Source organism: Podarcis vaucheri (assembly GCF_965113315.1).
Source record: "Podarcis vaucheri genome assembly, chromosome: 2".
In the NCBI taxonomy this organism is placed as follows: domain Eukaryota; kingdom Metazoa; phylum Chordata; class Lepidosauria; order Squamata; family Lacertidae; genus Podarcis; species Podarcis vaucheri.
Window position 1 is genome coordinate 107,445,409 of NC_138760.1, and position 12,936 is coordinate 107,458,344.

The 12,936-nt window shown below is 43.9% G+C and overlaps 1 protein-coding gene across 9 annotated transcripts in view; it reads left to right on the forward strand.

The window, feature by feature from the left end:
* The window catches only part of CADPS (calcium dependent secretion activator), a 352,734-nt gene that overhangs the window by 162,564 nt on the left and 177,234 nt on the right, over positions 1-12,936 (forward strand). For all 9 annotated transcript variants that reach the window (XM_082209239.1, XM_082209246.1, XM_082209238.1 and 6 more), the window contains exon 7: positions 9,499-9,610. In XM_082209239.1, coding sequence (XP_082065365.1) covers positions 9,499-9,610 — 112 coding nt within the window. The remainder of the gene's footprint in view (positions 1-9,498; positions 9,611-12,936) is intronic.

A 12,936-nucleotide genomic window follows, 5' to 3' on the forward strand; every position in this document is an offset into this window, starting at 1 on the left:
TATAATATTTATAAATAAGATGGTTTTAACAGACTTTTAGACTTTGATCCAGTTCAGCTTACTGTTCTCATAGTGGCCAAGCAGAAACCTTCGGGAAGCCCGTAAGCAAAACCTGCAACAGCAGCCTGAGTGTATGAAATATATAAAATATATCAAGGCAAATTAGTAGCTCCTTCCAAATGCATTGTATCCTTTGACTATATGGGCCTGTAGTCCATGCTCTGGTTTGCTCAAGGGTCTGAACATTCAGTAAGTGTCTCAGTGCAGCATGCTAATCCAAGCGAGCAAAAGAGAAGGAATAATGTCTTACGTAATGACCAGGCAGGACTTTTCGATCATTGCATAACTGGCTTTCTCAAAAGAGGATAATGAAATTAAGGGTGCCCAAAGTGCTCCGGGATTTCAGTTTCTTTAGACAAGGCTCAAAACATGGATTACAAAAAAAAAACACTGTTACATGGATTTAAAAACAACACAAAAATTGGAAGCACAAATGGATCAAATCCCACTATGGAAATGAATTATTCTCCAACTGCATTACTGCAGGGAGCTGATTGTCAACATGCAAAACGTGTACATAAAGTGTTTCTGATCTTAAGTCATCAGATCAGGCCAAACTTGCTACGATTCTGTTATTCCATGGCTGTTTCCAAGAGCTCAGACTTGAAGAAATCAGTATCAACCCAGCCCTTCAGGACGAACAGCTTCTCACATGCATCCCAGTTCTTTTGCAAAGATGACACTGGCCAAGATAGATACAATTCTATCTGTAATGGAATCCATCTAGCTCCTGCCGCTAAGGTTATCCAGGAAGACATGTTTAATGAATTTCTCAAGTTGTTTCACCATGAAGATGCAATTCTATGCAGATTCCTCCCCCCCCCCAATTAATCACATTAAGACTTATCTGTCCAATCTGAGCAATGTGACTGTGTTTCCCCGGTGTAAACATCTGGCTGCAAAATGCAGCCAGCAGGTGGATATGAAATATTCTGTCCTTGCCTTGAATCAAGCTTCTGCATTACAATCCTTAGCTCATTCATGCTAATAATAAGCTTGCAAAGTCATTAATATTACTTTCCTTTTTTCTTTTTTTTACATTTTGGGGAACTGAGACAATGTGAAGTGATAGTGACAAAGATTACTGACAGAATCTGTAGGCTCTCAAAGTCTACTTTGATTAATTTCAGGCTGAGATGTGAGATTCATTCAAAGTTCTGACAAGTGAACAGATGGAGGGTCCATTTGATACTGGGAAGTCCCTAGGCTCCTCACTTGTATAATCCTGGCTCATAAACAAATGAAATTACTAACAATAAAGAAAAAATCTACCTTTTAAATAAATAATAATAATAATAATAATAATAATAATAATAATAATAATAATAATTTATTTATACCCCGCCCATCTGGCTGAGTTTCCCCAGCCACTCTGGGCGGCTCCCAATCAAGTGTTAAAAACAGTACAGGGTTAAATATTAAAAACTTCCCTGAACAGGGCTGCCTTAAGATGTCTTCTGAATGTCAGGTAATTATTTATCTCTTTGACATCTGATGGGAGAGCGTTCCACAGGGTGGGCTCTTCACTTGTATAATCTGGCTCATAAACAAATTAAATTACTAATGATAAAGGGGGGGATACCACAAACTATCTCTTGCCAACCTAGCAGTTCGAAAGCAAGTGCAAGTCAAAGTGCAAGTAGATAAATAGGTACTGCTCCGGCGGGAAGGTAAACGCCGTTTCTGTGCACTGCTCCGGTTCGCCAGAAGCGGCTTTGTCATGCTGGCCACATGGCTCCCTCGGCCAGTAAAGCGAGATGAGTGCCGCAACCCCAGAATCGGTCACGATTGGACCTAATGATCAGGGGTCCCTTTACCTTTACCTTACCACAAACTATGTATAATTTCACCCACCTTCCTTTCTTTGTTTGATATTAAGTATGAAATATTTCTTTAGGAAACAAACCTTGAAAACAACTATTGCTGCACACATACAAACACCATAGGCATCTACAGAGACTTTACTACAGTTTAACTGCTATATCTCTGTACTTTGTAGAAATCACTTCCTAAGGAACTCATACATTCTCCAGGCAATACATATCCCTCTCTCCCCACTCCAAGTGATTCACAAATCTGTTTGCCAGAGACAGTAGTGGGACAACTGTATGAGTGCATCTACTGATAACAACGCCTCTGTCAAACTCCTGTACCTTCAAATCCTATTGTCTGTCTTCAGCTGAATTCTACAACTGGTAGAATATTCCATGCCTATACTGCCCTCTGCTGGTTCCCCTAACTCCTTCAAGAATGAAATAAAAAAAAATCCTTCCAGTAGCACCTTATAGACCAACTAAGTTTGTTCTGGTACAGTGGTACCTTGCAAGACGAACGCCTCGCAAGACGAAAAATGCGCAAGACGAAATAGTTTTCCGTTTTTTGAGTCTTTCCGCAAGACGAATTTCCCTATGGGCTTGCTTTGCAAGACGAAACGTCTTGCGAGTTCTTGTGAGTTTGTTTCCTTTTTCTTAAAGCCGCTAAGCCGCTAATAGCCGCTAAGCCGCTAATAGCCACTAAGCCGCTAATAGCCGTGCTTCGCAAGACGAAAAAACCGCAAGACGAAGAGACTCGCGGAACGGATTAATTTCGTCTTGCGAGGCACCACTGTATAAGCTTTCGTGTGCATGCACACTTCTTCAGATACACTGAAACAGAAGTCACCAGACCCTTATATATAGTGAGAGGGTGGGGAGGGGTATTACTCAGAAGGGTGGTGGGAATGGGTGATTGTCTGATAGGTGTGGTAAACCTGTTGACTGTTAATGACTGCAGTTGGTCTTACAGGAAAAAGCAAGGGGTGAGATGGCGAAAAATAGCTTTATCATGCATTTCCGCCCCTCAAGAATGGTTTAAATTTGATACTATTCCTCCTATTAATTTGTTGCATTTGTGAGGTGGGTCACTATTTCTTTTTCCCCCCAAAAAAAAACAAAGACTGAGGTTGGGGGGGAAAAATCTTTATTTGCTCAAAGCCACCTAGTTCATTCATATTATGGATTGCATATACCACTTTTCACTGTAAAAAAAGTTCTCTGACTGGTTTAACACCTTGAAAATGAGCGACACTGAAAACCTCCAAAAACATTATTTAATCAAAAGTTTTCACTTCTTGGCTGTGGGAGCTGCAAGTGAAGGCTCTTTGTTGAAAGGAATGAGTCAACAGTGTGCAGGAAAAGGACCTATTCCCAGCACAATTGTTCCTATTATTCCTAGGACAGGCCTGCAGTGGCCCCAGAAAAAAACCTCTCTGATCTTGAAGTGTGTTGCTAAACACCTGGCCTGGGTATCACAAGATATAAGAGGTCCAAAGAGGCCAGGCTCCTCTCCTGGTCCAGGTAGATGGTACCAGCAACTCCTGGTTCTCAGAACTACTATTTAGAGAGGGGGGATTGTTCCATCCGGCAAGCCATACCGTGTCTGCCGTGATGAAACAAACACCTTTGTGTGATGTTGAATTCCTTCTAGTATAAATGTCAAGCCTTTCCGCAAATCACGTGCAGTCTTACCTTGGTTTTCAAACAGCTTATTTCCCAAATGTTTTGGCTGCTGAACGTCGTAAACCCAGAAGTGACTTTTCCGGTTTGCAAACTATTTTTCGAAGCCAAACGTCCAACGGGGCTTCCGATTGGCTGCAGGAGCTTCCTGCAGCCAATCAGAAGCAATGCTTTGGTTTCCAAAAGTTTTGGAAGTCGAACAGACTTCCGGAACGAATTCCATTCAACTTCCAAGGTACGACTGTATTTTCCTTTGCATAAATATATCACACGTCCAATGCCAATGCTTGGGAAGGCACGAATCTTATGAGAATAAATAGGAGGTTTTACATACCTCTACGTATGTATGTATGTATGTATGTGTGTGTATATGTATACGTATACGTATACGTATATGTATATGTCATTTCTTTCACTTTGGGCCTCATTTACTTGCACAGGACCTAGGAAATGGGGTGCCACTGTAGAGAAGTGACAGAAGGTTAAAGAAGTAATGCACAGCATTCAGCAACTGAGCCCAATAGTTTTGTCACTCCTGGGGGTGGGAAACCAATCTGGATGTTTTCAATCATTCACGCATAGATCACCAACCTAAAGTTAATTGAGACGGCTGTTATGCAGGCCTGCTGAAGGCTGTGTATCATAAGTAGCAAATGCCGCATTCTGAGTGTCTGCAAATCTAGGAAACAGTGCTATTCTATGGGTTAAGAAGCACACAGTGAGATATTGTCAAGGAAACAAACCGCCTAGAGCAATACTGCCTTTTCTGGTAGCCCTAAAATTAGTTTCACCATCTGTGTTTTGCTTTATGTGCCTGCACACAGTCACATCCAGCCATCTTTCCGTTGAATGCCGGCAACTTGAATGCACGATGTATGCTTTCCGTTTCCCTTTACTGCATATATCTCAACTTCGAGGATTGCAGAAAAGGCAACCATCAGTACAGAATGTAATTGGTCAGAACCATTTAAATGGTGATTTCAAACTTAGTGGGCTTGTAAATGTTCACTTTAGGTCGGGAGTGGAGAACCTGTGGCCTTCCAGATGTTGTTGGCCTACAACTTCCGTCATCCCCAACTCCTAAACTAGGCTTGGCTGGGGATGGTGGGAATTGGAGCCAACATCTGGAGGACCACAGATCCCTGCTTAAGGAGAAAGTATCACATCCCACATAGTTTTTCAAATATTTTCTTGGTATGAGCTTTCGTGTGCATGCACACTTCTTCAGATACACTGTATCTAAAGAAGTGTGCATGCACACGAAAGCTCATACCAAGAACTAACTTAGTTGGTCTTTAAGGTGCTACTGGAAGGAATTTTTTTATTTTGACTATGGCAGACCAACACGGCTACCTATCTGTAACTCAAATATTTTCTGTTTTTGATAAGGCCAAAACTTTTGAAACTTTCTTCTTCTCATGTTTTAAAATGCCGGACAGAGTTAATAGTCTGAAGTTTTTAAAAACACAATCTTACAGCTCAGAAACATTATGTACATTCACACTTGTCAGTCCTTAGAGGTTAACCCACAATTACTTTTGTGCGCCACAAGGAGAGGGACTGAGTACAAGCTGTGTGCCACACCGGAGGTATTCGCGCCACAAGTAGAAACATTTATGTCTAAAAGTGCATTATGCTCCACAGACCTCTGCAAGCAGAACGGCAAGCCTGTTTTCTCCAAGGTCCAACAGAGTGGACTGTTTCTCAAGTAAATGCTGCATAGGGTTGCATCCTAATAAACAGTGAAATCTCAAGCAGAAAGTAACAACACTTGAAGCAGGGGCATCCCAGCCCCCCCTGTTTAAATTGTAAAAAAGTTTGGGTTTGATGAAGAAGAGTTTGGATTTGATATCCCGCTTTATCACTACCCGAAGGAGTCTCAAAGCGGCTAACATTCTCCTTTCCCTTCCTCCCCCACAACAAACACTCTGTGAGGTGAGTGAGGCTGAGAGACTTCAGAGAAGTGTGACTGGCCCAAGGTCACCCAGCAGCTGCGTGTGGAGGAGCGGGGAAGCGAACCCGGTTCACCAGATTATGAGTCCACCGCTCTTAACCACTACACCACACTGGCTCTCTCATGATGAGAAAGTACAGATAGTTTTTCTCCCAACAACTTCAGCATTTCTGAAAAGTTTAAGCCACTAGTCCAGGAATGGGAAACCTATGGTTTGCCAGATGTTGCAGGACTACAACTCCTATCATGCCTATCCACCGGCTTTGCTGGCTGAGGCTGATGGGTGCTGAAGTCCAACAGCACCTGGAGGGCCACAGGTTCCCTGCTCAAGACCCACCATTATCCATTGAGCCTTGCCTCTGGGCTGCAAAACAGGGCCCCTCCTTCCACCAAGTCATGCAACGGAGTGCCCCTGTTTTCCTTCAAGAAACTGGAGGACATGAGGAAACAGGAGAGAGCTGGGCCACGATGTTCTTTATGGTGTCTCTTTACACAGAATGGCAATATTAAGGCTATTTCTCAAGATTTATTAAGCTGTAGGTGAGTTTCATTACGTGAGAGATGGGGAGAGGAGAGAACTGCCTACCTTCCCGAGACCAAATGAACCATTTGTTTTAAAAAAATAAAAATGTTAGCGCAGCTTGGAAGTTCGAGAAACAAAATTAAATGAGCTGTGAAGATTATTGAAAATCAATCACAGCCATAATGAAAAGTTCCCTGTGATCTCTCCAGAGCTAGAGAGTAGAATCCTGCTATGAATTGTTAAACTGGAATGAACCAATAAGGCAGAGAATGTTCTAAGTCCAGCATCCTGAACACTCCTCCTCTGACAAAAGTGCTAAAGGATTTACAGGGTACCACAAGTGGCTCAGGATAAAGTGGACTGAATAGTACAAAATGTTAGTCATGTCCTGGTCACATCCAAATTGGACCACTGCAGTGTACTCTTTGCGGGGCTGTCCTTGAAGAGTGTTTGGAAACTCCAGCAGGTGCTCAGCTGCTTCTTGAGGGCTTCCCTTTGATATCTGGTTGGCCACTATGAGATCAGGATTCTGGATGAATAATAATAAAATTTTATTTATACCCCACCCTCCCCAGCCAGAGCCTGGCTCAGAGCGGCTAGCAACAATAAAAGTAACACAGCATTCTAAAATCAATTTTCTAAAATCAATTCAAAATCAAATGGCAATCACTGGGCCAGAGTTCTATGAGGATCACCAAAGGAGGGGGTCAGACTGTCTATTGGCCTGATTCAACTGCCCAAAGATCCCAAATTGTATTTAACAATTTTTTGGCATCATCATCATAAATTTTTATTTATACCCCACCCTCCCTGGCCAGGGCTGGGCTCAGGGCAGCTAACATCAAATATGAATTACAATAAAATGTAATAGAAACAACAAACAAACAAACAAACAGTTAATTAAAATACGGCTTAAAATACAGCTTAAAATGCAGCCTCATTTTAGTAGTAGCCCATAAATCAAGACCATAAAGGGACGAAACATCAGATATTCACCTGAGCCAGCTATCAATGCTGGTCCTACATGGGCCAGCAAAAAAGCCAAGGGAAAATTTATATCCCAGATCCCATATAAGGGGTCAGAGTGAGTCTAAGCCGAAGGCCATGCGGAACAACTCCATCTTGCAGGCCCTGCAGAAAGATGTCAAATCTCACAGGGCCCTAGTCTCTTGTGACAGAGCGTTCCACCATGTCGTGGCCAGTGCTGAAAAGGCCCTGGCCCTAGTTGAAACCAATCTAAATTCCTTGTGGCTTGGGACCTCCAAAGTGTTGTTATTTATGGACCTTAAGTTCCTCTGCGGGGCATACCAGGAGAGGCGGTCCTGTAGGTACGAGGGTCCTAGGCTGCATAGGGCTTTAAAGGTCAAAACCAGCACCTTAAACCTGACCCCATACTCTGCCGGGAGCCAGTGCAGCTGGTAAAGCACTGGATAAATGTGATTTCGTGGCAAGGACCCCGTAAGGAGCCTCGCCGCGGCATTCTGCACCTGCTGGAGTTTCTGGGTGAGTTTCAAAGGCAGTATTAGAAGGTACAATTGTGTTGAACCAAAGCTGAACTGTTCAAGCAGCTTTGCAAACCCCATATTGGTGGTCAAGATAAACTCACAATTAATTGGGGGTGGTTGAAGCAATAAGCTCATATATGTTTATGTTCACTTGCTTTGACATAAGCTAACTGGCTTACTTGATGTTATCCTTATCAGTGCTAGGCTCTGAGCTCAGAAATGAGATCTATCTCTGGGTATTTGCCACCTATGCCCTCATCTGGGCAGGTGAAGTGATGGGAAGTCCTAGACAAAGTGACATATACTGCTTTGTGTATGAAGAATTTGTGCACGTTTGCTTGGGCACAAACAAGCCATCTCCTTGCTGTGGTGTCCGTCCCGTGCCCGCAAAGGCTAGGAGAACTGGCAGGCTGCTTTGTTGTAAAGAATAATTAATAATTTTCTTATTTGTACACCCACATTCTTTAATGAAGCAGTAGAACTGGCCATTCTGATGTTTTTGGCATCCTTCTTTGGCATCCCGCATCCAACCGTATACACAGATAGAGTGGGGTACGGGGCTCAACATTAAGCCCTGACCCCGAGATTGTGCTGTTGGCGCTGTGCTCTAAACCACTGAGCCTCTTGGGCTTGCTGGTCAGAAGGTCCGTGGTTCAAATCTGCACGATGGTGGTGAGCTCCCGTTTCTCTGTCCCACCTTCTACCAACTTAGCAGTTCAAAAGCACACCAGTGCGAGTAGATAAATAGTTACCGCTGTGGCTGGAAGGTAAATGGCTTTTCTGTGCACTCTTGTTTCTGTCACGGTGTTCCATGACATGCTGGCCACATGACCTGGAAAGTTGTCTGTGAACAAACACCAGCTCCCTCCGCCTGAAGCGAGGTGAATTCCGCACCCCATAGTTGCCTTTGACTGGTCTTAACTGTCCAGGGGTCCTTTACCTTACCAGTGCTGTTTTTTCCTCGCCCCACACCCAATAAGGTGAACTTCTGCCAATGAGGAACCTTTTGCCTCTGTGGAAGATCCCCACACAAGTCAGAACCCTGGAAGAGGCAACCTTGCTGTATCCATGTTAGTTCTAATCCTGAGTGCTGCCTGAGCAGAGCCAGTGTGGTGTAGTGGTTAAGAGCGGTAGTCTCGTAATCTGGGGAACCGGGTTCGCTTCCCCGCTCCTCCACATGCAGCTGCTGGGTGACCTTGGGCTAGTCACACTAGTCTCTCAGCCCCACTCACCTCACAGAGTGTTTGTTGTGGGAGAAGAAGGGAAAGGAGAATGTTAGCCGCTTTGAGACTCCTGAAGGGGAGTGAAAGGCAGGATATCAAATCCAAACTCCTCCTCCTCCTCCTCTTCTTCTTCTTCTTGTGCTCCCAGATGCCTCATTTACTAGACTCCTATTGTCTGCAACCACTCTGCTATTTCAGTAATGGGAGACAGGAAGGGATTTTTTTTTCAGCTGGAACTTGCCGGAACTCAGTTTTGGCACCTCTCAGGTGGGCGCCATTGCAAATTTGGGGAGAACAAGGGTTCATGAAGAGTTACGGCACCTCTTTCTCTAGAAAATTAGCAGTGGCAGACAGGTAAGTATCCAGATGGCTCCGCAACCTCTGTGTGAAGTTTCAGTGCTAAATTATGTTCATCGGGTTTATTTTGCTCACTTGCAAAAATAAATAAAAGCGCATTTGTGTATCCGTGGCGCGTGCGGATATGTGTGTTCTTCGAGCTTTTGCTTCATGCTATTCTGTTGCCTTCCCAGAGGAAGCTTTGTGATATTGCAGAGTTGTTGTCTTACAGTTTTTCTTACCAACTTCATTAATTAGCACAATGTCACTCCTGTTGCTTTTTTAATGCCTAAGACAGTTGGTGACATTTGCATTAACCTTTTCCACCCTGAGGTGACAGGGCTGGGTTGGCAGACTGTGTTTCTTGCCTCATGCTTTTTCTCCATCTTGGATGTTTTCACAGATGGGGGACTCAAGGTGACTTTAGCACGACGCACGCCCTTCCAGCAGTGAAGGTGAAGCTGTTTACCGAGAGCACCGGCGTGCTGGCTTTAGAAGACAAAGAACTCGGGCGGGTAAGGGCAGTGATGCTTCTTCAGCTTTGCTTTGCGGGAGAAGGAAAACCCCGCCGCCCATCAGGGGTAGCGGTTTTATGAAACCAGGTCGCAAAAGAACACAGGCTTTCTAACCCGCAGTGCTGCAAATTAGAAGATTTCATCTCTGGCATAGCTTTTTAAGAACTGCAGCCTACCGAACGTCCCCAGACAAGGAAGTACTGTATTTTTCACTCTATAAGACGCACCAGACCACAAGACTCACCTAGTTTTTGGAGGAGGAAAACAAGAAAAAAAATATTCTGAATCTCAGAAACCATAACAGCAAGAGGGATCACTGCACAGTGAAAGCAGCAATCCCTCTTGCTGTTCTGGCTTCTATGATAGCTGCGCAGCCTGCATTCGCTCCTTAAGACGCACACACATTTCCCCCTTTTAGGAGGGAAAAAGTGAGTCTTATAGAGCAAAAAATACAGTAATATTGGCAGCTGTTGGGAAAGCACATAAAACACATAAATGCACATTTGCAGAACAGAAAAGGAGGACAGAGTTTGTTCTAGAGCTAAAATACAAGCTTTCTGGGCTGGGAAAGAAGAAGCTAGATTGGTTCCTAGTAAGCATCACAGTCACTAAAGAATTTCAGAGAGGAGATGGGTTGAAGTCTTTGTTTCAAATAAAGTGTGGTGTGTGTCGCACATAGAATCATAGAGCTGGATGGGACCCCCGAGGGAATCTGTTCCACGGATGAACAGCTCTTACCGTCAGAAAGCTATTCCTGATGTTTAGGCGGAATCTCCTTTCTTATAGCTTGAAGCCATTATGTCTAAATTGTTGGTGCACAGCTACACACCCAATTAGACATACCCACAAAAGGTGGGTTAGAGGCCACCAGTAGGCCTTAGACCTCCTCACTCACCTGACCCATCTCCTAGTTGGGCTGGCAAAAGCTCCAGCAACTAAGGATGGGGGAGAAATCCAAGGCAGTTCCTATTTAATGCCAAACCGACGTAATTTGCACTTTCTGAAACAATATTCGAACTGAAACCCAGCCATCCTTCAAAATTTCACACATTTCCAAATTTTGCAGTAAAGTAGGCCAAATAATGCATTTATTAGGGTAAATAAAAATGCAGATATTAGTGAACATAACATACCAAAATCTTATTAGGCGAAATTGCTTTACAAAGATGTGTCTATTATACAAAATTGCACACGAATATGTGTATATTAGAAGAAAATCACACTAAAATATTGATGAATTCTCGTGAGGCCAGAGGGGGTGTTGGAGGAACGTAGGAGGAAAGGTAAAAGATGGATTTCTTTTAAAATCAGCTTAATAATAATAACACACTGGGAATAGAAAGGAAGGGGAGAAAAAAGGAGAAAAAAGTGTGTGTAAAAGGAGCAGGGAGAAGGGATAAAAGAAACTGGCAGCTGCAGGGGGCTAAGGTGTAATTTGAAAGAGAGAAAAGAAGAAATGACAATGAATGAGTAAAAAATACTTTGAGAGGCATAGGGAGAGCGAAAAATATAAAATAAAAAACCTATACCACTGTCTAAAACAGCGACACTGACTCACAATACCTATGGAACTCTTCGCCACAAGGAAACTTCTGTGGCAAAGAATTTAGCAATTTCAAAAGAGGGCTTTTGTACAGGTATCAATAGAAAATGATGTCACTAATTGCCAGATGACCCATCAACATCTGCCTCCATTTTGTGACTGGCTGTGCTCCTGCACTACCATTTTGTGTCCGGTTGTCCTCAGTAATCTTTAGTCATCTCCAGCGGACCCCGGGAGTAGAAATTCTGAGGACCCCTGACTTAACAGGTTACTATAACTGCGGTAGCCGAATTTGTAGGATGTATCTGTCACCACACTTAGGGACAAGGCTTCAATGCAGTACACTTTATTTAACAATAAGAAATAAATGGAGAACACAGCAATGGGCAATTTAAAAAGACAATATACAAGCACTGCTGCCGTAACTTCAGGAAGATTGGTGGGAGATGTGAAATTAAGTCTCCCTGGTCCACACATCAGCTCACGAGTGATGGGTAAGCTATCTTGGCTACATGCTTTAACCCACCTTGTCTAACAGAAGATGCTGAAGTTTAATTTCTCTTCTACCGATTCAAAGAGATATTTTAATTCAGGCAAGCTATTGCAATGAAGAAAAGAAGGGTGAAAAATCAAGTCAGGCCCTCTTCACACATTGCCACCAGTCAATGCAGGCCTCTTCCAGGTGTTTGTTTTAGAGTAGAGATAGGTAAAGGGACCCCTGACCATTAGGTCCAGTCGTGCCCGACTCTGGGGTTGCGGCGCTCATCTCGCTTTATTGGCTGAGGGAGCCGGCATTTGTCTGCATTCAGTTTCCAGGTCATGTGGCCAGCATGACTGAGCCGCTTCTGGCGAACCAGAGCAGCGCACGGAAACACCGTTTACCTTCCCACTGGAGCAGTACCTCTTTATCTACTTGTACTTGGATGTGCTTTCGAACTGCTAGGTTGGCAGGAGCTGGGACCGAGCAACGGGAGCTCACCCCGTTGCAGAGATTCAAACCGCCAACCTTCTGATCGGCAAGTCCTAGGCGCTGTGGTTTAACCCACAGCGCCACCCGTATCCCTATAGTAGTAGAGATGGGATTGCCTAAATTGTAAGGCTGTTAAAATTTACCTGAGCTTCAGCTAACTTGTGTTGCAGACATACAAAGCTGCAGACTGTCCTGGAAAATACTTCACCTTAACAGCCCAGGACAGGAGGATCTGCTGTGGATGTTGGGGATTGATTACGTGATGTCAGCTGGATGATCAGTAAATAATTCAGTATGCTAAATTTGGCAACAGGGCCCCTGCTGAATTAACTGCAACCTGCCCCTTTCTCTCTCCCCCCCCAGCTGCTAAGGTTCATAACACGAATTCCCCTTTTTGTGATTCAGCTTGTTCCCCGGTGCTATCAGCTACACACAGAGTGCTCCTGAATGTTCCTTCTCTGTTGCTTTATGACACTTCAGTTAGTCATCATTGATTTTTCCCCTCACTCTCTCCAGAGCCTGCAGCTGCACAATTTGTCTTGGTGGCAGACATAATTGCCAATGAATCCTATGTCTGCCTCTGCTTTCTCCTCACTCACCCCCCTCACACACACTCTAAGCGTGAATTTGGACATAAGGACCATCTGTGTCTTTAAACAGGAGGTCCTTTTAAGGTGCAGAAACTGAGAGATGCCTTCACTTCCCCTCAACTATGAGAGGAGTGTCTCCCACAGTGGGCAGAAGGCGTCTCTGTTGTCTTCCCCCTGATGAATAGACAAGTAGGTGTGTTTAGAGATTTGTTTTTATTTATTC